At 38.7% G+C, this 22390-nt stretch overlaps 2 protein-coding genes across 8 annotated transcripts in view; one reads left to right on the top strand and one right to left on the bottom strand.

The window, feature by feature from the left end:
* Positions 1–2: 2 nt before the first annotated feature.
* ALG1 (ALG1 chitobiosyldiphosphodolichol beta-mannosyltransferase) overlaps positions 3–22390 on the top strand; it is a 29105-nt gene continuing 6717 nt past the window's right edge. The window contains exons 1-17 of one of the 6 annotated variants that reach the window (XR_011134760.1): positions 3–226; positions 387–464; positions 1118–1221; positions 1711–1859; positions 2808–2897; positions 3553–3669; positions 4484–4605; positions 5361–5399; positions 5983–6042; positions 6839–6949; positions 7910–8024; positions 9052–9127; positions 9481–9679; positions 10319–12602; positions 13599–13691; positions 15927–16167; positions 17645–17827. Coding sequence is in view for 4 of the 6 variants with exons in the window: in XM_068909013.1 (XP_068765114.1) it covers positions 28–226; positions 387–464; positions 1118–1221; positions 1711–1859; positions 2808–2897; positions 3553–3669; positions 4484–4605; positions 5361–5399; positions 5983–6042; positions 6839–6949; positions 7910–8024; positions 9052–9127; positions 9481–9615 (1395 nt within the window). In the remaining 2 variants the exon portion in view is untranslated. Of the gene's footprint in view, positions 227–386; positions 465–1117; positions 1222–1710; positions 1869–2807; positions 2898–3552; positions 3670–4483; positions 4606–5360; positions 5400–5982; positions 6043–6838; positions 6950–7909; positions 8025–9051; positions 9128–9480; positions 9705–10318; positions 12603–13598; positions 13692–15926; positions 16168–17644; positions 17828–22390 lie in introns of those variants that run through there. The other 5 variants (XR_011134761.1, XM_068909013.1, XM_068909015.1 and 2 more) reach the window with 5 other exon arrangements.
* Positions 10184–20565, bottom strand: EEF2KMT (eukaryotic elongation factor 2 lysine methyltransferase). Of its 2 annotated transcripts, XM_068909018.1 has the most exons (8): positions 20412–20565; positions 19087–19149; positions 18296–18376; positions 17935–18036; positions 17605–17738; positions 15676–15983; positions 14144–14293; positions 10184–13446 (listed from the first exon to the last, which is right to left on the bottom strand). In XM_068909018.1, exons 1-8 carry the CDS (start codon positions 20499–20501, stop codon positions 13346–13348), a joined length of 1029 nt encoding a protein of 342 aa, XP_068765119.1. In that variant the 5' UTR covers positions 20502–20565; the 3' UTR covers positions 10184–13345. The 2 variants fall into 2 exon arrangements, with proteins under 2 accessions (XP_068765119.1, XP_068765120.1); XM_068909019.1 differs by lacking the exon at positions 19087–19149 and having other exon boundaries at positions 20412–20556.

Below are 22390 nucleotides of genomic sequence, written 5' to 3'. Positions count from 1 at the left end.
CCCGCCCCTCCCTTCCCGCGCCCCAAGATGGCGGCGGCCGCCGCGGCGCTGGCGCTGGGGCTGGCGGCGGTGCTGGCGGCGGCGCTGTGGCGGCGGCGGGCTGCGGGCGGCGCGGGGCGCGTGTGCGTGGTGGTGCTGGGCGACCTGGGCCGCAGCCCGCGCATGCAGTACCACGCGCTCTCGCTGGCCCGCCACGGGCGTGGCGTCACGCTGCTGGGCTACCTGCGTGAGTGCGCCTGGGGCGGCCCCCTCCCCTTTCCCCTCCCCCCCCCCCGCCCGCGGGAGCGCGGCGGGGCCGTTAACGGTCGCGCGTGCCGCGGTGGCGGGGCGGGCGCGCTCTCTGTGGCGATCGGCCCTCTCACGCGAGGTGTTTGGTCTTCTTCCAGAGACGAAGCCCCACAGCGACGTTTTGGGCAACGGAAACATACGGATTGTCGCCATCTCAGATCTCAGACCGCTGCAAGGTCAGTTAAAGCGTGCGAGGTGCGGTGGTACGCGGAAATGGTTTGTAGTTCTGCTTTGAAGTCACTCATGAATGCTCGCTTTGGAAGGTAAATTATCAGGCCCTGGCTAGGGTTAGGGTCTGGAGGCAGGTTGGGGCGGCAGCTTGTTTTTACGGTTTGGGTGGGGAGAAGAAGAAAAAGGAGAAATGAGTTTTATGTAGGAAAAAGGTCGGAGGGTGCCCTGCATCTCTCTGCGCCGGGAGTATAAATCTGCATCAGAATCACGCGCTAGCTTGTCCTAGCGGTATGCAGAGCCTGCGGAAGTTGGCTGCATTTTGACATATTGGGAGCGTTTGCGTCTATGGTTTTGGAGCACAGTAATCCAGTTCTGATGCAGGTTGGAATGGAGGGGGGAGGGATTGTCCTTTTTTCCCCCTTGTGTATTTGTTTGTCCATATATAGTCTGATTTTTTTTTTTTTAAGATAAGATGTAGAATTGTAGTTTGGGAGGGATCATAGGATGTTGTCTTTTTGAAAACAGTTTTTTTTTTTTTTTAACAGAGCGCCATAGCTTAAAAATTTCCCCTGTGAGGATGGTTGGTTTCATATGAAATGCATATTTTTGTTTGGAGAGCTGGAGTAATATTCTTACCAACTTTTCTGTCACTTTGCAGTTGGCCCCAAGATTTTCCAGTATGTTGTAAAAGTCATTGCACAGGCAATGCAATTACTGTACACAATGTTGAAGATAGATCAGCCATCCTATGTTCTTCTTCAGGTATATTTTGTGTGTGTAATTTTGATAAAGAATAGATAGTATTACATTACTGGGCAATTTTTTTAGCAGTCTGGGACTATTCTACTATCTAACTATTTCAGAGCTGAAACTGGAATAATCAGTGGTGTTAACCTATTTATAAAAATACGTCTTTAGTTTTAAATTTTGCTTTTTTTTTCTGTTGATAACTCATCTTTGTTTTTCTTGTTAATTCTTGAGCTTTCAAACATTATTGGCATGGACAATAGCGAAGGATAAATCTTAATGGAAAAGCTTACGTGTTTATTGGAAGAGAATCCACGTTTGACGCTAAAATTTGAAATGCCTACCAGTATTCATAGCGAAAAGTGGAAATTATGCAGTTGGAGAATACAGAATTGTCTCTGTTTATAATTCCAATCCTTTGCTGTTCTTTTTCTGCTAGTTGCTAAGTGTGTGTCCCTTGAACAGACTCTCACACTATTTGTATTTGTTTTATATATTAAACAGAATCCTCCAGGTCTGCCTAGTATAGCTGTTGCCTGGGTAGTGTGTCTTGTCTGGAGAAGCAAACTGATAATTGATTGGCATAACTATGGATATACTATAATGAGTCTGATTCATGGAAGAAATCACCTGCTAGTACAAATTGCAAAATGGTTTGTATGGTAATTTCTTCTCTTTACAAATTATGTACCTTTGCAATATTCAGAAGAATGCAGATTTTACCATCTTGAACTTGTTTCCTTTTCAGAAAGCAAATTTTATAGATGCCTCTGTTAATGTATAGGAAGGTGATAGTAGGTGGCTTCCTGCAAAACATGCTAAAAATTCGGTCTAGCTGTTTTATTCTATAAAATGATTTATATAGTCTGAAGGTGTTACATTATTCTCTATATAAGGGAATTTAGGAGCAGATTCTGAAAGAAAACATGTCTTTTACTTTTTGTTGTGTACTATAAGACACCCTTTCGGCGTTACGGTTAAGGAGTGTTCTTCCAGATACATGTGTATATACACAGTGCAAACTGCAAAGAGCAGACATCACTGTAAGAAGTCCAGGCTCTAAAAAGGCCTGTTTATTTTAAACTTGAAAGTGAAATATGATATCCCAATGCAATGTAGATACATGTCTGTGGTATGTCAGCTATCTATTAATAGGAAATTAAAATCTTAGAAATCTGTATGTTGTCAGGAAGGTTAGAGAATGTCACAGGAATCAATAGATTCACTCATTTAGATCAAAACCTGTGATTTGCCTATGTCTCTTCCTTTTATTCTGACTTGGTGGAGTAGGCAGGTTACTTTTATGTATATATGCAAACTTTGATCTTTTTATTATAATGACTTTAAGTCTAGTGTTTTTTATTCTTAATTGCTGCATTACATTCCAACCCGTTAGATGGTTGTTCTCTGTCAGTTTTCATGAACTGATACTATTCCAGAATAAGGAGTTGGTACAAAATTAATAATTAAATTTCAGTTACTGAGGTTTTTGTTTGCTCCCCCCTCCCCCCCCCCGCCCCTGCTGCAACTGGTGAGAAGCTACTATTTGACTATTGAGATTGCCTTTCTGTGCTTCCTAACTGAGATTTAATTTTTGTCAGGTATGAAAAGCTTTTTGGGCGTTTGTCTGACTATAACTTCTGCGTCACTAACGCAATGAAAGAAGATCTATGGGAGAAGTGCAGTATAAAGTAAGTCAAGTACATCTGATGTTATTATGTGCATACTTGCAATAAGATAAAAATGCATAGCCCTGATGATTCTGGATATCGAGAAGTCCTTTTCCATCCATCACCACTGAAACACATTAGTTCTATTTTTTAATGAGCTAGTGAAGGGCATTCAGAAATCTTCATTAGCTTTTATAATTAACACTCCATTGACTAGAAGGTGGGAGTCCAGATTTTATGGAACTTTGCTATGAAACTGTGTATAGTATCAGACTGAGCATCACTAGTCACTGCATTAAGTTACAGTTAGTCTGTCCTGCAAATTTTTCTTTTGTGGTCACAGGGCTTTAAAATCAAAGCTGCTCAGGCACAGTTATGAAATAAGTTAAAAAATCAGGATAATTATGTTTGCAGTTTTCATGGTTGCATTACATCCCTTGAATATGCATGTAAAAAGAGGTTCTTTGTTACAGGATTCACTCTAATATGGCAAGTTTGTTCTGTTCTAGAAAACTTCAGGAATATAAAAAGTCCTACGAGTCATTCGTTATTTTATTTTATTACTTAATTTAATTGCTTTCCATCTTACAGTGTTGTAGCCTGTCATTCTTTCTGTACAAATTGCATTGTTAGATCTATTTGTTTTTATTTAACTTGTGACTTTATTTCATTACAGGGCAGTAACGCTGTACGACAAGCCAGCTTCTTATTTTAAGGAAACACCTTTGGAACTTCAACATCGATTGTATATGAAGCTTGCCAAAGTCTATGAACCTTTTAAAGCACAGTACGTGTAAGTAAAAAATGCAATTACGGTCCTTAACTGAATGACATAAGGTTATTGCACTTAGTTACCGGAAATATTTTTGCACAGGATCATAAGTTACTGAGCCTCAACAGGCAGGGGGGTCTTCATGTGCTCTTAGCCAGCAGGAGATGCTGTGCAAGTTACCTCAATTGTCATTGAGAGAGGCCAGAATAAGTGGAATCATTAAACTGCAACAACACAATTCTTAATGTGTAAAATAGTACAAATATATATTTTTGAAATTGGCCTAAGTACTGAGGGAATCTGTAATAGAACATCTAAAGGGGGAAAGGCAGCAGTTGACACTCACTGATTGGATGCTACATTAATAGCATCCTTTCCCCTCATTTACTGTGGCGAGTTTTCAGGATCTTTGTGCAAGTATTAAACTTTCCTCTCTGGCTATATGCGTGATATCTGCTATTGTAGATAGCATAACATGCAGTTACTTTACCAAACTATTGCCTTAAAAAGAGGAGAAAGCCATAGCATATGGCAGTTTCTTTTTGGAAATTTCCAGTACAGAATGCATAAATGTACTCCTGGCCACCACCTTCTAATACATGTTCTAGACAGAGATGGAAAGACAGGCTGATTGTTTTGTCAACTTGTTAAGGAAAGTACTTTGTTAGGGGACGGAATCATGCCTATAGCAGTAGTGTCACTAGGCTCTTAGAAGGAATACTAAACATGAAAAATGATCTCAAAGCGTTTGGAAATTTCTTGCCAGTTAAGCACAGTTTTTCCTTTTTCGTTGGCTGTTTGTGTAGTTCATATTCAGAAAATTCTGTTCACATAGTACAGAGTCTGTCAATTCGAGTGCTGAGAGGTCTGCCTTTACAGAAATGGATGATAAAAATGGATGTGTGATAAAAACCAAAGGACGGCCAGCTCTTCTAATCAGCAGCACAAGCTGGACAGGTTTGGAAATAAATCATTTGTTTCTAATATTTAACCACCATTTAACAAAAAATAAAACTAGGGCTGTTTTCTGCCTCCTCACATGTGGCGCTTGCCATGCTACAGAGGCATCATCAGCTTCAAAGTTAACGTTTTTCTTTGATTTGGTTGGAAGAATTTGAAGGTCAGTTGTATAGAATATAATGGCTAACCATGAGTTATTAGAAAAATACATTTTTTCATTAAAGAGCTACAGCTGAGATGCTGAGATTTTTCTACTTCTTTTTTTAACTTTCACTGTAAACATATGAGAAATTAAAACTTTTACTTGTTTATTTCCGATTATGTGTATTACATATATTTTCTCACTTTTTTTTCCCCTGTCTGTATGAAAAAAGAGGAAGAGAGGGGAAAAATCTGTTGCTATTAACCATGGGCAGAATTGTCAATAGCTTTGAATTATCAGGGCAGTTTCTACACTTAGAAATTTCTAAAGTTAGAGAATTAATTTGATATAGTCTATCTCTTGGGGATGTGCGCTATCTGTGGTTTGTTTGTCTGAAGCGTTGCCAATGAAGGCAGCAAATAAGCGTTGTGTATGCTGTAGCATTGTATTTATGAAAATAATAGTTATAGAAGATTTTTAATAGGGAAAGGGTATTCCATGCTTAACAGTCATGATTTTCTCACCTTCACCTAATGATTATTATTTAAAGACAATAGGCTATTACAAATAACAATAATATGAATGTCACTAATAAAGCCCTCTCTTTCAGAGGATGAAGATTTTTCTGTCCTTTTAAAAGCTTTAGAAGGTAGGTATTAAGGAGTTCATCTCAACTATTCCAATGGGTATGGCTATATTCTGAACAGTTACAAAGGGTTTCTGTAAACAACAGCGCCTCTAAATTCAAGTGAAAATGCAAGCGTATTCGAAAAAGTGCCAGTGGTTTAAATGTAGGAATTAAAATAGGGAAGAGGAACATCTGGATTCAATCAAAGCAGTTGTTTGAGGGGGGGTTATTTCTAACTAGCTTGGAAATTGCAATTTTACTGTCTAAGCTATTATAGGTACTCTACGTAAGCATTTGAAAGTCAGAAAGATGGAAATATGTGTTGATTTATTTGGTAGACTTTGCAGCTACAGTTTCTAAATATGTTGAAACAGCTGATCTGGGATAGTTGAACAAATGCTTTATGAATAGCGCATTTTAAAAATACCATAGGTTATTTCTATACAAGTTTGCTTGCTGAATTTACAACTCTTACTAGATATATGTTTTAAAAGAAATACTTGAAGTAGGAAGTAACGATTTGTAAACTGTGATCGTTCCGTGATCAAACAGGCATCCAAATATTGATCAACTCAAAACTTTTTTTTTTTTTAATCTTCTCCAGATTATGAGCAGTATATCAATGACGGAGTCAAGCTTCCATCTTTAGTATGTGTGATAACAGGTAGTAGTAGTTCCTTTGCGTTAGAGTTGTCTTTCAGTGCTAATACAACAGACTTCACTTCTACCATCATACTATGCTAACTGTTCTACTGACGGAAAAGAGATAGGAGGAACTGTTGCTGTCTTTATATTTGTTTATAGATAAGAATAATAAATTATAGTTGGACTGTTGCAGCAAAGTAACCATGCTGTATTTTTAAAAAGGAGAATTTCAGCCCACCCATCTAGGACAGCTGTGGATTACTTCAGTTTCAACATACTTTAATCTTAACGTTTTGATCATTGAGTTACCGCAGCAAAAGAAATGTAAAATTCTGATGTTTGGCCTGTTAAACAGAAAGATTTTTATTTAGTTCTGGAAATTAAGATTTACTCATCAAACAAAGTTTTGAAAAAAAAGTGACCCAGATGGAATGAATGCTCGTTGATTAGCTTTCTCATTAATAGTAAACTAAAATTTAGTGTGGTTTTGAAGGGCCATTGTGCTGATGAAATTTGTCATTAGCTATTTTGTTATCTTATGGCTGTAGGCAAAAAGCAGGACAAGACTGGAAGATATTAAGGGCAAGCTATTCTGATTACTGCTTAAGAGTTTAAGTCTAGATTCACATTGCTTTCAAGGGAAATTATTCTCATGGGGACCTTTTTCGGTGGGGGTCATAGGTGGTATCTTTTTCACATGCCTGAGACAACAGGATTTTGTCAACCTATGGAGGATTTTGTACACTATGATGCACAGGCCACACCTTATTTTCAGCCATCCCAATAAAATCACTTTTTTGTCCTGTTTTAAAAAGGCAAAGGACCCCTAAAAGAGTACTACAACCAACTGATTGATAAATTGCACTTCAGACATATCCAGATCTGTACCCCATGGCTTGAAGCTGAGGATTACCCTCTTTTGCTTGGTAAATAGTGTTACTAAATTAGACATGAGAATGTATGAAAACAGCTTAGCAAAGTTGCAGATAGCTGATCCAAATTTTGTACAGGTGAATATAGTAGGTGAGTGAAATTGCTGGTTAATGACGGTAGAGAGGTGTAGTACTTGTGTTTTTCCCTCATGCCAGGAAAACCGCTAAGCTTCTGTGACTATACAGTTTTTTTCCAGCTATTTTGAGAAGCAGACATAGTATCTGCATTGCTATTTTAATGTTGAATCCGTATAGGTATGCTGAAATACAGTGTGCCTATTTATGTTCCAGTTTATCCACAGGATCAGTTCAGTGAAGGAAATGAAAATTTTTGGCTGAGCAACCAAAAGTAGTTGAAGTTCTAAATTAATATTTCCTTGGAATAGTGTTCCGTCGGCATGTTCAATGTAATAGCATAAAGAGCGAGTAAGCCTAATACTATAGTAAAATACAAATTTAACTTGATCGACTTTTGGGGGGCCTAGCGACTGCTCATTTATGTGTCTTTAAAACCTAGGTAATTTGGTAGCTTCTGAATAATAAATAAAGTGTCTATAAAATGATTCTATAGTTTCTCTGTTTTGAAATCATTTGAATTGGAAGAGTTTGCTAGTGAGCCGTGAAGCACATCTTGTCTGCATTCTAATAGAGTTTTCCTGTACACTTACCCATTTCTAGGAGATTAGGGGGCAGAAAGGCTGCTTAAGATATGTGAGGTTTTAAAATTCCTTTTAATAGAATAGCAGCTTATCTAGTATGTTTCTAAAGCCTGGCTAATTTTAGTAACAAAATATGTTGTTTTCAGGCACTCAAAAAATATTATACAAGTCAGTCTGGATGGTGTTGCAGAGTGGCTCATGTTTAACTCATGTCACCCATAGACATAGGTTTACAATAAGATTAGAAGTTGCTTTCAGAGAATTCAGGCTGCTGGTGGTTTTGTTTGCTTTTCAGGCTCAGCAGATTTGGGTGTTTGTCTCCATAAATCATCCAGTGGTTTGGATTTACCTATGAAGGTGGTAGATATGTTTGGCTGTTGTTTACCTGTATGTGCAATACACTTTGAATGGTAAGAGCTTGCTTATTTTGATATAATTGAAGTTGATCATAAAAACCAATACTCTTTCTTACAAAGCAGCAGTTCAGCAGCTTCTCCATATATCAAATGTGATTCCAGTAAATAACTTTTTGATTCAGTAAGATAAACGGTAGAGTTCAAGGTTGTTTTATTTAAGGTCATTTCAAAGATTAACACTAGATTCTACAAAATGGAGAGTGTTGCCATAAAGAATAACCACTCTGTAATCCCAAGTGGATCTGATACTTTGTTTCTGTATACTTAATTACAGTGCTTCCTTCCACATAGACATGTCTCTGTTCTGTGAAGGGATAACGGTATAGCCATACAATTTACAGTTCTTTGGGGAAATGATGGCTCTTCTAAAGAAAGATATATTCTTTGTGCTATGATGTCTTGATAACGCTGTGATTAGTGAATAATTTTTTTTCATGGGGTTTTAGAACAGATTTTATCACTTAAAACTATTTTCCAGGAAAAAAAATCTTAAAATTACTCATGCTCTACAGATGAGCACTGTTTAGTCCAGCCTCGTTTGCAGGGCAAGTTCAACCCTGTAAATATCTTTGATCCACCTAACATGGGTTCCTCAGTCATTCCTTTCTACCCCTTTGCCACCATTCTTCCTTCCTCTTCTGTGCTGCAGAAGTTGATGAAAATCCCACGAACCTGGATCATGGACAGATTTGCCTTGTGGGTTAATTTTAACCCACAAGGATCGTTGCCCTAAGTTGTAATCTATGTAAATGAATGGTACAAAACCAGAGAGAGGGCACTTTTGTACTGTAATGGTAGACCTGGATAAGCTGACACATGGAGGAGGAAACAATCTTTAAATTTACCTGGCCCCTTTATCCCATTTTGTCGGGAATGAAGCTCAGACATAGACATCCGGGATCTTAAATGTTATACACATCATAGCATAGTCTCTGCAGATAGTGCTGTGTAACTTTTTAAATATGTATTTCACACTTGCTGCTTTTTCCCTCATGTTTTCTTCTGTGACTTTTGTTCACAGTTTACATGAACTTGTGAAACACAATGAAAATGGTCTGATATTTAGGGATTCAAATGAACTTGCAGAACAGCTGAAGGTAAACGCTTGACTGATTCTTTTTTCTTTCCTGCTGGCTGTAATTAGAAAGGCGATACCATGGGAGCTACCTTTTCCTAGCTGACTATCATCTATGTATTTTGCATTCTCAGAGGATATTCTTTTGCCTGGTGAATCTTATTGGCCATATTTCTATTTGTATGTGAATCTGAAGCTGTCAATGAGATTTTAAGTATTGTCCCCTTACACTGTTTAGAGGGTCAGAGCAAAGAGCTTCCTTTTTATGCAACACCATAGTTCAGGGTAAAAATTGGGAAGGCTAGAATGAACCTAAAAGGTAATAACGACATTTTTCTGTGTGTGTTTTTTTCCCTTTTTTTTAACAACTTATAGATGCTTTTCTTGGAATTTCCTACACTGGAGGGCAAACTTCACAATTTCAGAAGAAATCTTCGGGCATCTAAGCAGCTGCGCTGGGATGAGAGTTGGGACCAGACTGTTCTTCCTTTGCTTAGGCAGAATGAATGACTTTTTGTGGGGGAAGGAGCGTGTCAAAATATACATTCCTGGATTTGCATAGATGTTATAAATGGTGAATAAACGTTTTATGTTTTGTCTTTGTTGCAGTTTTTAATCATTTCACCTTGGGACAAGTGTTTCAGCACAATTCGTTCTTCACAATTTGAGTCTCCTGTGCAAGTGAGAATAGTGCTTGAAGGTGCAGTTGAGGTTGTCATTTGCTCACTATATAAGTATTGAGGAAAGACATGGTTCCTACCCTAAAGAACTTGAACCTTGCCATCTGAACTACCTTTCCTTCTTTATCACTTGGAATTAACCTTTAGAAAGTGTGAGATGGGTTGAACTACTCTAGGAACTCATGTGTTAAAGGTTACTCTTTGGTGTAGATACTGAATGTGTGTATGAAGTATACCAGTTATTCCTACTGTACATACAGTATACATTACTTAAACTTCTTCCTTTGCAGTAAGCACTTGAGGTGATTTGGGGTTTCTTTTCCCTGTGAGTGGGAGATGCTTTTTATTTGAACTGTGTTTAATTTGAACTGAGGATACTGTGGGGTTGTTTTTTGTGGTTTGTTTTTTTTTTTTTTTTTTTTAAAACGTTTCATATTCTTGGCTAGTCTTCCCTAGACAAATACTGAATATCCTCTTGTATATTGTTATGAAGAAAGAACCATTTAGCTTCAAAGTTCTTTTCCTTTTTACAGTGTGCGCAACAGTATGGAAGCACAGTCATTGATACGTAACAGCTTTATTGAACACTGAGAGGAAAACGGCTCCTTTGATGAGCATTGTCCTTGTACACTGAAGTAAATATGCCCATTTACCTTGAGAAAGAACATAAAATGTATTCCTATTTGAACAGATGAATAGAAGAGGAAAAAAAGATTATTAAAGTATGTATAATCTAATAAAAAGGCACTTCACTTTCTGAATGCTCACTCAGGTATAGCCTTGTTTTTTTTTTATATAGTTAGTATTCATATGCAGACCCAGTACTTATGGGCTGCTTATTTCAGCATCTTTATGAATCTTTATAAAATAGATGTCAGTCATTTAAGGAGTAAATGTGCTTGGTTTTATCACATGGTTGCTGCTTGGACAAGTAGAGATAGGATGATGGTTTAGCTTTATTCTTTTGCTAGGTTTGCTGGACTAATTAATATTTTTCCCTGACAGTTAAAATAGTTCTGTTCATTTCTGTTACTTGATTAATGGCTGTTTCAGGAAACTGGGTCAGTTGCCCAAAATTCTTGTCTGTCTTGGAGCGGCACTTTTTCTACTGCTTATTTTGCCATTCCCAGCTATCTTTGTTGGAGAACAACAGTTTCTGCTGGCTTTCTACAAATTGTGCTTTTGCAATGTGCCTGAAGAATTTTTGTTTTAACTGGAATTAAATATCACTGAGTCTTACAGGACGTGATTTGTGTGCTCTGGTTCTTAACTGGAAACCACTCAATTATTCACCTTAGTATTTCTCTGTCAAGAGCTAGGGCAGTACAAAATATTGCTCAGTACAGAGATTCATTTTGTGACATCCCATAGTAAATACCCTCTGATCATCATCATAGAACGCTGTAAAATGATGATGGAACTATTTGAGAACTTGCAAACAAACTTAAATAGGGGCTTCAGAAATAAAGAGCTGTATTTTCGAAGAGGTTTGAACTTTTAATGAACCTCTGATTTAGCTGCAATATTAGGGAAAAAACCTCTGCAAAGATGTTTTGAGTAATTTTTCCATGCTATGGTGACGGGATATAGTATTTTTTTCTCGCAGTTTAAATGTGAGTGTAAAAAAAAAAAAGTCTCTGTTCTGAATTCTAGCATATCAAGTATGTTACAAAAATGATAGTATTTTTAATACTTGTACAAGCAAGTACTTCATTAAGACGATGAAAAATGCTCGGCACTAGGCTGGGCATTTTATACAGCGACAGCTACTCACTGTAGTGAGCTACTCACTCCCAGCTTAGGGAACGTCATCTAGATAAGCTGTACAATTAAGAAGAGCTCCCTATAACTTGTCTTGCTTATGAATTAAAGAAAAATGGTAGATGGCTTATCAGGCCCTCCCTTCAGAACTCCTATTTCAGTGGTGGTGGATTGTTACAATGAATTCTTCACCAGGGTTTCTAAACCAGCTTACTTGGTTATCATTTAATAACTACTTTTGTCAAACTAGACAGCTATTTGCTAGTTTTCCCTTTCTCTTTCAGCCCTGTGTTTAGAGTAGACACTTGTTGATAGGGTTTGGTTCCACTAATGTGAACATGAAGATATGAAGCCAAGTTCTTTACTGCAGGAGATTGGCGATTTCATTGGTTTACTGACTGGAGAATGAGCCATAAAGATTTACTACTGATTTTTCACTGTTTTCCAACAAAACCCTGTCCAGTGTTGACATGTCAAGTCCCCTTTTGCCAATGATATGCACAGGGAAGTAAATTAGGCACTTCCCTAATGTAAATGATAATGCTGAACTTTTTAGAAAGGTTTCATTTTCCCAAAATAACATATTTTTTTTTAAACCAAGAAAAAGCCATCAGAAGATGAAGACTAGAAAAAAAAGCTTTACAAAACTTATGAGTGACGTGGAGAATTTTGTGCCAAGCAAGATAAAGGAACTCCTGTTTGGGCTGCATGCAGTCTATACATAGCACCTTTGAATTCTTCATTTCTGAGAGGCAGCTAAAACAAAAACATGTAAGGGATTTACTTCTGTATATCTGACTTATACTAACAGTCACATTCTTCAACTTGAAGAGTAAGATGACTCTTCACGTTTCAAGTTACCTGTCATCTACCTACTCTCTCTCCATTGATATGGAGGGAGGATACTAAGTGTTTATTTTCTTAAGTAGATTTTAAAACCAAGTACAGAATTGGAAGTCAAAAGAGGAGAAACAGCAACACATTTGATTATCTGCTTCAGGACTAATACTGTCAAACAGGAAAACGATTAATGGATTATCAGAAGTTGCAGAAAAGGTGAGATACGTTTTTCTTCCTTGCAGTACACTTAGACGAGGAGTGTTGCTATGGAGAATGGTGGTTCTTGCATTTTCTGGCTAGTCTGACAGGATGGCTTCCTGATAGCTAGTTGTGTCAGTTGTTATGTGAGAGAAATGTAAATGAAGTTCTGATTTTTGTCATCGCTGCAGAGAAAAGATGCATCTAATTTACAGCAGAATCATTTTCCTTCTTTTACAGCATCATGTAAATCTGTGATGCTATCTACTGTGTTCATTGTAGGTATCATTCATTTTGTTCTAAGATGACTCGCATTGCAAGTATACAAGTATATACAAACGTATAAAAAAAGTTTACAGCCAGCTACAAATGTTTTCATTATTAAAAACTATTTATTACTATGAAACATTGTTCTGCTCCCTTCTCAGTGTGAGATATTCATCCTGTGATGTTGCAGATGAGCCTCCATTATTTACAAATCAAAATATAGCTGAAACTATACAGTTCAGTTCTGTTGCCTTGTATACAGAATCAAAGTGCAGTATGATTAGGGCTTGCTTTTTCCTACAACTCTAAGCCCACAGATTCTGCTAAGGGCAGCTGCTTGCTCACATGCATGCTGACAATTACAGGAGAAAAACGTAACGTACTTTGACAACAGTCTGTGCCTATAGTTGTGTCTCTAATACCTCTCATATGTTTCTAGAATTCAAGATAATCTTGTACGTATGAAAATTTTAATTGTATTGGATTTACCAAATCTATATCAACAGTTGTAGAATAGTTACATTTGAATGCAGGTCATAGAGGAAAAAACTGTTCCTGTGGGCTGGAATAATCTGCCATCCAATGCCAATTTTATCTGTGAAGAGAAACACTGGGAATTACGTTTCTGCTTAACAAAATGAAGAGCGAAAGTTGTGTGCCAAGTTCTGTAAGAAGAGATCTTTTAGGATGCTGTTAAAGCAAGCTACAGTCAAATGCTTCTGAGTATGTATTTTTAAAAATTAACAGGTACGCTTGTGCTATGCAATCAACAGTTTTATTAACCAAGTGCTGAAGGCCATCTGTTCAGCTAGCAGACTGCAGAAGACAGGCTTTTGAAGGGTATGTGAAGCAAAATCCAGCATTCCTCCTTATTTTATTTCATGTTTATTTTTTTAAATCCTCAAAGAAAATTAGTCACGGTAAAAAATTTTAGGCTGTATCTGAACTGTTATCACTGTAACAGTGCAGTACAGATGTTTTTCCTCCTTTAATCTTAACTCTCATGATCTTTCCTATTACCACCAAGCTTGCAATTCATCCTAAGCTGGCGCTATAACAAATGTGAGTTATGATAGGCAGGATGTCGCAAAAAGCTGAGATCCAATCTCCTGATCCAGTGCACGTGGGAAGGTCATGGCTCTGAGGCTGACCTCCACTGGATCCAGCTATAAGAATCTCACTATCAGAAAATAGCCATCACTAAAAAAAATGCTCCTGTTCATCTCTATTACAGATTAAGTAACTAGGAAAGAGGCCAAAACTACGGATACACTTAATGAGAAAGCACCTACCAAGTTCAGCCTTGAACAGATGATACGTGTCAGGATTACGAACTGTAAAAGCAATGTAGACCTCAGGAGGTTTTCCATCTGCTCTGAAAGTGGAGAGCTTTTGTAGCATACCCATAAGGGCTAAAGTTATCTCTGGATCATATACCACATCTGCACAAAAAGGAAATTATGTGGTATTTATTGAGGAAATGAGCAAAAAGCAGAATGAAAATTACAGATGAAAAGATAAAATGTTTACCTTAGAGTAGAGTATGATTTCTGTTTTTTAATTGAGGGCTTAAACGTTCTCCAGAAAAGCTTTTAGAAAACATATCCCATTGTGTGTGCTGTGCCAACTTGCCCTCATCTGTACTATCAGTCCAAACCCATGAAAAATTGGCACTCCGTTTTGCAAATGGACTGTCAAATACTGTGTTTAAGTTCATGCAGAGTCTTAAGCAAAAAAGTTGAGCAGTGGTACTATCTTTTACGACTGTCCTTAGCAGAATGAACCTGAATTATTAGACGCCTGTATTTCAGTGGCTGATCACAAAACACTTCATTTGAACTGCAGCAGTTTCCATCTTGAATAATTTGTTAACAGTAGGAATTCTTATGAAAGGACCTAAAACTGACCATTAAGGGGTACAAAATATCAGCCTTACTGTTTAGCAGCCTGATTCTGAGGTCTGTCAATCTTGTGTTAAGAACTGATAATCAAGAGATGGTTGTTCATGACCAGAATACTAAGTCAAGGCATATAGGCATGTACCGGTGACAGATGTACCAGTTACTCTTGATGAAACATAATAAAAATCTGTGTTGCAGTAGCTGGTAATGGAAAATGATATATATATATATACATATATATATATATATATATATATATATGTAATTCACCCTCAGTTTTCAATTACCTTACCTTTATGCATCTAAGTTAGGCTATTTTGTGCATTCTGTGAGCAGTATGGTTGTGATTAGATGATATGCAGCAACTTCATTTTATGGAACTCACTATCTAATGTGATGCCTTTGATGACATAGATATGTTTTTTCATTACTTCACCTGAATTCTTAGGCAATTTTTGCTTTGTGAAGCCCCAAATCAGGGAGTAAAATCCTGTAACTGCAGCTCTGAAAATTTACTACTGCTGCATTTAACATCTTCACTGTTTATGAAGCCCCTCAAGATTGGTAGATAAGTAAGTTCCACAAAAGTACCATTTTCTTAATATGCATTGTTCCTTATGAGACTGACAAGTTTGTCAGCTCTAATTGATGAGGCTTTTACGGGCGACTAATTTATCATCTTCTCTTTACAATTTAAAAAAAGTTACAGAGGAGAAAAATAATTTGTTTTTCAGTGATATGTATACCGTTGAATATCTGAAAAAGAATGGTGAAGTGAATTGGGAGTACATCTGTTACACGCTTTCAGATACATAACTGAAACGACTGAGTCCTGCACATAAATATTTTTGCGTTTTATCCTTGTTATTTACTTATTGTTGCATGATGTCATACAGGGAAGCATAATCAGAAGGGTTTGGTACCTGCTGCAATGATGACATCAGGATGAAGATCCATCAGCTGTTTTTCTGTAACTGAGCCCCAGTCAAGTTCTGCAACAGTTATTTTTGGTTTTTGGTAATTCATTACTTCTACCTTCTGGCCTTCGGACTGCATTTGGATACGATTAGTAGTTTCAGGCTCCAAGACAAAGCCATTCAAACAAATGTTTTCTGTCAGCTGTTTGAGAACACAATGGTGGTAATCACTAAATATATATGCCTTGGGTTTACAGGTTTTAGAGATTGCAATTCCGGTGAAGCCGATCCCACTTCCTAATTCCAAGACTGTCCTGAAGGTTAACGGAGTAAAATAAATATTTATTAGGACTCCAAATTGAATTATGAAATCAGAACTTATAAATAATGAAGATGCAATTCCAAGTGTAAGAGTTAGTTACTGAGAGATTTTTAAAATTAACATCTCCTGGAGCAACTGGAAGACTTACCTGAGATACAGTATACAAATACCCAAAGGTAAGGCTTATAAGCAAGCTTAAGTGCCTGTTCCCACATCATATGAGTATGAAACTACACAGCTCCCAGATCTAGCTCCTGTGTCCCCTTGATAGTGATCCAAATACTCTCTTAGTCAAGATTATGTTATGCTTATATTCCTTGTTAAACTGCCCTGAACTGACTTCCACAATAAAAAGGTTGAATGTTCCAGATCAGACATCCTACATGGGGATTAAAAGGAGAAGTATGCTGGGATGAAGCCTAGTAAACCTACAGGGAAATCAGATCTCAAATCACTTTAAAACAAAACCAGAATAGTCCATAAGATAGTACCTCTTTTTCAGCTGATGTGTCTTGCTAATTTGCTTAATGTCACACTGATTTATACAGGGCTGGGTTGAGAAAGTTCTTCTGCAAGCTTGCTCAGCAGAGATATTTTATGTTTTCTGGGGGGAAGAAAGGGGTTAGAAGCAGCAGCCAATAGGATCATCTGGATGTGCTTCTCTGGGCCTGAAGAAATGAAGGAATTTCAGTCTCCTGCTTCTGCATATGGTAGAAAGTGTTTCCAACACTGGGGTGAGACATATTCCATCCAACTTTAGACATATGCAGCATGATTGTCTCCATCTGAACTGGTTGTCCAGTTCTTTTCAGAGTAAGTGAAGAGAAACAGACTTCTAGAGCACAGTCCATTTACTTGTGAGTAAAATAAGTCAGCTGAATCTTTCCCCAAAAGCGTTTGTTCTTTTCCACTGGTTATAAACAAAACTTCAGATAATGAGAAGAGATGTAGACATCTGCGCTGTGATCATGTAAAGTTAGGCAAAATGATTCTCAACCTGAAGCTAAGTGCACTAATTAAAGTTATTGGCTGGACAGTGGGGTAGCTGCAATGTAATAGCCTACAGAACAAAGGAGGTCAGACTGTATGATGTAATGGTTTTGATCTTAATACCTGTCTCAAAGCAGCTGCAGTCTTCTGCTGAATTCAAGCTCAACTGTTGCAGAGCAGTACTGGCAAGAGCAACAGTTTTCCCATGGGGAAAGGGTGTAATCATTAGGCCCTGCGGGTTACAGTGTCAGGAACAAGTTAACCAGCTTCTTTGTGCCGTGCCATTACTGTCATCAAACCCAGGAAAATACAGAGGCGCTGTTTCTCATTAACATCTGTGATATGCTCTGAGATCTTGAGATGAAATTACAAAAGTATTGTATGATTCCTTAATTTCTTGATGAGTGCTTAGGGAAGGGAAATTAGGACTCACTAACACTTACCAATACCTCAGTGGGATTCTTTCTTGCTCTTATTTAAACATTATGCATTATTTTAAATTTCAGTTATTTGGGGGGTAACTAATGTGTATTATCACATTACAGTTGCGTAGCTCATTCGTGATACGGATGAAAATACCTTAGCACCATTCCCTATTTTTCTGTCTGTGATGTGATTGTTACCTGTTACTGAAAACTGCAGAATTCTCTATTGCCCATTCAGCAAGATGAAGAGCAGCATCCCATGTGACAAGCCCTGTGGTTCCTCGTGAGATAATTGCCACGTTCTCAGAAAGGGTAATAGATTCTCCTGTGGGCTGGAAGACACACGCAGGAAAAGAAAGATGCATCAGCACAGAAAACATATTTTACATTGTTTAAAATCAGTACTAGCATCTGGAGAAAGGTAGGAAGCACTCTGTGCTCTGGGTTTCTGGGGTTACTTTTTAAGCCAATTACTGTTCAGTTTTAATTGATTAAAAGTGATTTATAATATTGCAATATTGTTTTTACCAGTAAGTAGTTTTTGTAACAGTGAGTGGATTCTTCTTTATTTAAAATATCTGCTAGTGTCTCATACAATTCATCCAAGGGTTCAGCTGTTGTGGATTCATGCTGTGTGAAAGAATAGTACAGAATTTCATATACCAATGTATCGATCTTGAAACAGACACTATATACACATCAAATACCCTTTTAATACACCTTTGCCATAACGTTTTGTACTGAATGCTATCCTAGGTTATTACAAAGAATCAGCCTATAATGTAAAAATGTCATATTTTCAAGTGATTTGTAAGGGCTGTCATTTAACCAAGACAGCCCATCCCAAGATGAAAAAAAGGTTCCAAGCCATATAAAAAGTAAACACTACCTTTTTAATGAGTTCAGTTAAAAAGCCTCTTCTGTACTTGTTGGAAGGGGGATATTTTACACACAGAGGGTGGAGAATAGTCTGAAACAATAAACCAACAACTACAATGAAATCAATTACCAAGTGAAGATTTGATGAAAAGCAGTAAAGGGCCAGAGAACGAAAAGGGAGCCACTAATGAACCTGGTTCTCTTTGCACCATGAAATGCATAGTGATTCAATTTGTAGTTAAAAGAAGTGATACTGAACCAGAAAATTAAATTTGGTGATTTCTGATAGCTTTGCCAAGGTAGAGATCTGAGGAAGCAAGTGTGTTCTTTACTTTTTGAAAAGTAATAGAAAACTGAGCGGAGAAGGAGTCCAACTGGCTCTCTTCTCTCTCTCTCTTTTTTTTTTTTTTGCCTTTTTTTGTGTCTTGCTTTGTATATAACAAAGTTGTATGAAATCTGATGGTGACTTAGATCACCTACTTCTTTCTTAATAATTAGAACACCATTTATATGAGATCAATTTGGCTGATTTGTTTGTGGTCTTAAAGACATCTGTGCTCAGATAGGCACACTGGTCTTTAATTTTGGTGCTAATGATGAACAGCTGCATAACATGAATAAAAGAAAACTTCCTGTTCAGCTGGGCACAAAGAAAAACTGGTATGAGTTCTCTGTCCATCTAATTGTCAACAAAAAACAGTGTAAGGCAACAATTGTTTTGCTTACATAAGGGGCTGAACAGTTTTAGCCTGCTCTATAGTATATTTTTAAGTGTCATAAAATTAAATTAGTCCATGTTACCTTGTGCAATATATCTACCAGCAGTGAGGAATCCGTTGAAGTCTTTAGTTTTTGTTCAAGTTCCTAAAATAGGGGGGGGAAAAAAGGAGAATTTCCCCCATTCTCAGTATTTGATACACAACAACCCAAGTTCGCTAAGTGCTACTTAGAAAACAAAAGCCACCCACGTTGTCCACAGTGGGAAACAAAGAAGCCTGCTGTGAAGGGTGACGTCAACATAATCTATTATGCATTACAAACAGACCATTACTAATTCATAAGGAAAGCAATGCAAGACAAAGTTGAAAACTGGGCGACAAAACAGTATGCTTCCCTATGCTGATGTAGAAAGCCTCTTGCCCCAGTGAAGTCATAAATATTTAAACCATTCCTCCTCTAGGTGTAGAACTGAATATCTCCTTCCAGACACTGGAAATTTTGGGATCAGACTATGACCAAACATGCTAAATTTCACATCCATTTATCACACTCATCACTGTGAATCAAAATCTTGTCCCCATATCTGCTTTTTCAATATAGCCTTCTAGCAAGTTACATTTTTAGGCCACTTTCTTGACTCACTGATAGTTAATTTTGAGTGCTTACGTGACCGCTTCCAGTGCGGTCATTGGGATCAGTCATGTAGGTAAGGCAAGTGACATTTTGGCTCTTCAATGTCAGCCGAGTTGCTGATGCAGTGGAAATATTCATAGTGAACTCAACTGCAGTAAAACTCAGTTGGTAGTGAAGTAAAACAGATGTCCTGACTTGTTTCAGCACATTTCCAGTCTGTAAACTGCAAATCCCTGCACAAAGGGAATTGTTCTGTGAAAATTAATTTATTGTAAAAGGGGTCAATAGCCACAGATGCTGATCTTTGAAAAATGATGCACATCCCAACTTAAATAGGGAGGGCTCAAGAATACTGCAGTGCCAAATGCTGTCTAGAAAAGTCCGACTTCTAAAATTGTGTCTCGGTAAAGTTGGGGTAGGAGCTGCTAACGCGCCCTTCTGAGCGTGCTGCCGCTACACGCTCTGCCAGGCCGGTTTTCCGAAATTAACTTTCCTCTAACACCAGATGCTCTGAGCACGTGAAGTGAACCGCGAAGCAGAAACATTTCGGGGAAGAAAACAAAATCCTTCACGTTAGCGTTTCTTGTCATGCGGAACCGCCTTGTAAGTGGGGGAGCTGGGCTATAAAACCGCCGCCAACGTTGGTTACTTCTAGCAGCTGGCGGGTGCAGGCGCAGGCGCCGGGCCGCCGAGGCTCGTCCGCCCTCCCTCCCTGCCTCCCTCCCCGGCAGCCCCCAGGGGCAGCGCGGCGCCCGCAGCTGGCCCCGACTCACCGGCCACGGGAAGGAGCGGAGCGGCCGAGCCGCCAGGAAGCGGCGCTGGAAGCCGAGCGCCAGCTGCTCCTCCTCGGCGGCGGCGGCCATGGTGCCCGGCGGCGGCGGCGGCGGCGGCGCGTCCCCGGCCTGGCGCGATCGCCGCCCCCGGGCGGAGCCGGGCCGCGGCGGCGGGAAGCGCGGCAGGCAGCGAGCCAGCGGCAGCCAGCGAGCCAGCGGCAGCCCGCCGCGCCTCCCCGGCCTGGCTGCGCCCCTCACCACGAGATGTGGCCTTCTGCGCTTCCGCAGCGTGGCTGCCCCCTCATCCGGTCCCACCTGCTTTCCTAAAGGGTTTCGTAAAGGCTTCGTAAAATGGTTTGTTTTCCTGCGCAGAGGTGAACCCGTAAGGTGCAAAATAACGTGCACGACAGGTTACGTAGCGTTGTTTGGGGAACGTGGTGCTCTCTTGGGGCTCGCCAAACGTTCAGTTCTGTCACGTTTATTCAGTGGTACTAAATGATGTTTATGTGGCATGGTGTTTTGCAAGAACAGAATAGGACAAGCCCTAGCTTGAAAGTAAAATGAACCTTGTCATCCAAGAACAGCTAATGAAAGCAGAGAAAGAAAATTTATTTGATAGACTGTTATTTATTGCACAGTGTTCGTGTAAGACCTGTAAAAGAAAAAAATCCACCTGTGTTACTAACTGAGTCAGGCATGGCACTTCTCAGTAATGTATTAACACCGATTGCAAAGCTGTCTTTGAGGGATAAGTGATGGCTGGGTGAAACAACTTTCAGCCTCATGCCGAGACGTAGCTTGAAGGTCTTTTCTCCTGCTGGAAATCTCCGTACCGGAGAGGAGCCTCTCTGAAGTTCATGCCGAGCACTTTGCCTGTAGAAATACGGATAGTCATTACCAGCTTGAAACGTAAAACATACTTGAATACTGTTACTGTTCTCCAAGGCTGCTATCTGCTAATGCAGAAGGAACTTTAAAATAGCATTCTACTTCCAAGGTTCATATTCTTTTTTTCGTATGTATTCAGCTTAAAACATAGAAGCAAGGAAAATCACTTTGTGCAATTTGGGCTTTGTATCATAGCAAGATGCTCTGGTATCAGGATGCAACCCTTTGTTTTGAACAGAAGCTGGAAATTTACATTTCTGTGAGGTTTTCCTGGAAATTGAAAGGCTGCTGAGACTTCTACTAGTATGTTTTGTTAACAGAGGCAGTGAATGGTAGTATGAAGAACATATTTACAAGATTACATACTGTTATTATATATAGTATGTAACCATTATGATACTTGTAGAAAGTTATATTCACAATCAGATCAAAGGGAAGCAGCAGGAGGAAATTCTTGCACCAGTCAGCACAGAAGTTTGTCTTGAGACAAAGGTGATGTTATTAATAGATACTGCTAATTTTGGTTCTTTCACGTCAGTCTTCTATGTATTTCTTTCTTCGCTGTGCTTTCTCCTTTCCTCATCATCTCTGTGCATTTGTTTTCAATTTTTCTGGTCCATCCTTTGATTGTCTCCTTTGGTCTTTGCCAAATCCTGATCATTACACAGTATCCATTTGCGAGTCAGCACAAATTACTCTTCTGTGCTGAACTTTGCTACCTCTATTCCAGCGTTCCAGTGCATCACGCCCAGGCCACATACCTGTATTGTCTCTTAGGATTGATTTCATATTCTTAGTATGCCTTTGAATAAAATAAGATATAAGTTTTGAGAGTTTTCATATCCTTTGGGAAGTTTTTAAAAAAAAAATCAGAATTTGATCTGCAGAGAGGGTCACAAGACAATAGGATCCTTTGCTCTTCAAATCTTATGCTCAGCTAGCACCTGGATGGCTTAGATGACACTAGACGAGAATTTTGACTCAAGAATCAAATTCTGCTAGTATTTTGTCATGCCGTATACATTTCTTTAAGTAGTCTCATAAAGCTAAACCCGACTCCTCATCACTCACATTCTAACTTACAGCAGTTC

This window comes from Struthio camelus, chromosome 15, assembly GCF_040807025.1.
Source record: "Struthio camelus isolate bStrCam1 chromosome 15, bStrCam1.hap1, whole genome shotgun sequence".
Classification (NCBI taxonomy): Eukaryota; Metazoa; Chordata; class Aves; order Struthioniformes; family Struthionidae; genus Struthio; species Struthio camelus.
This window is presented reverse-complemented; position numbering and strand designations above follow the sequence as displayed.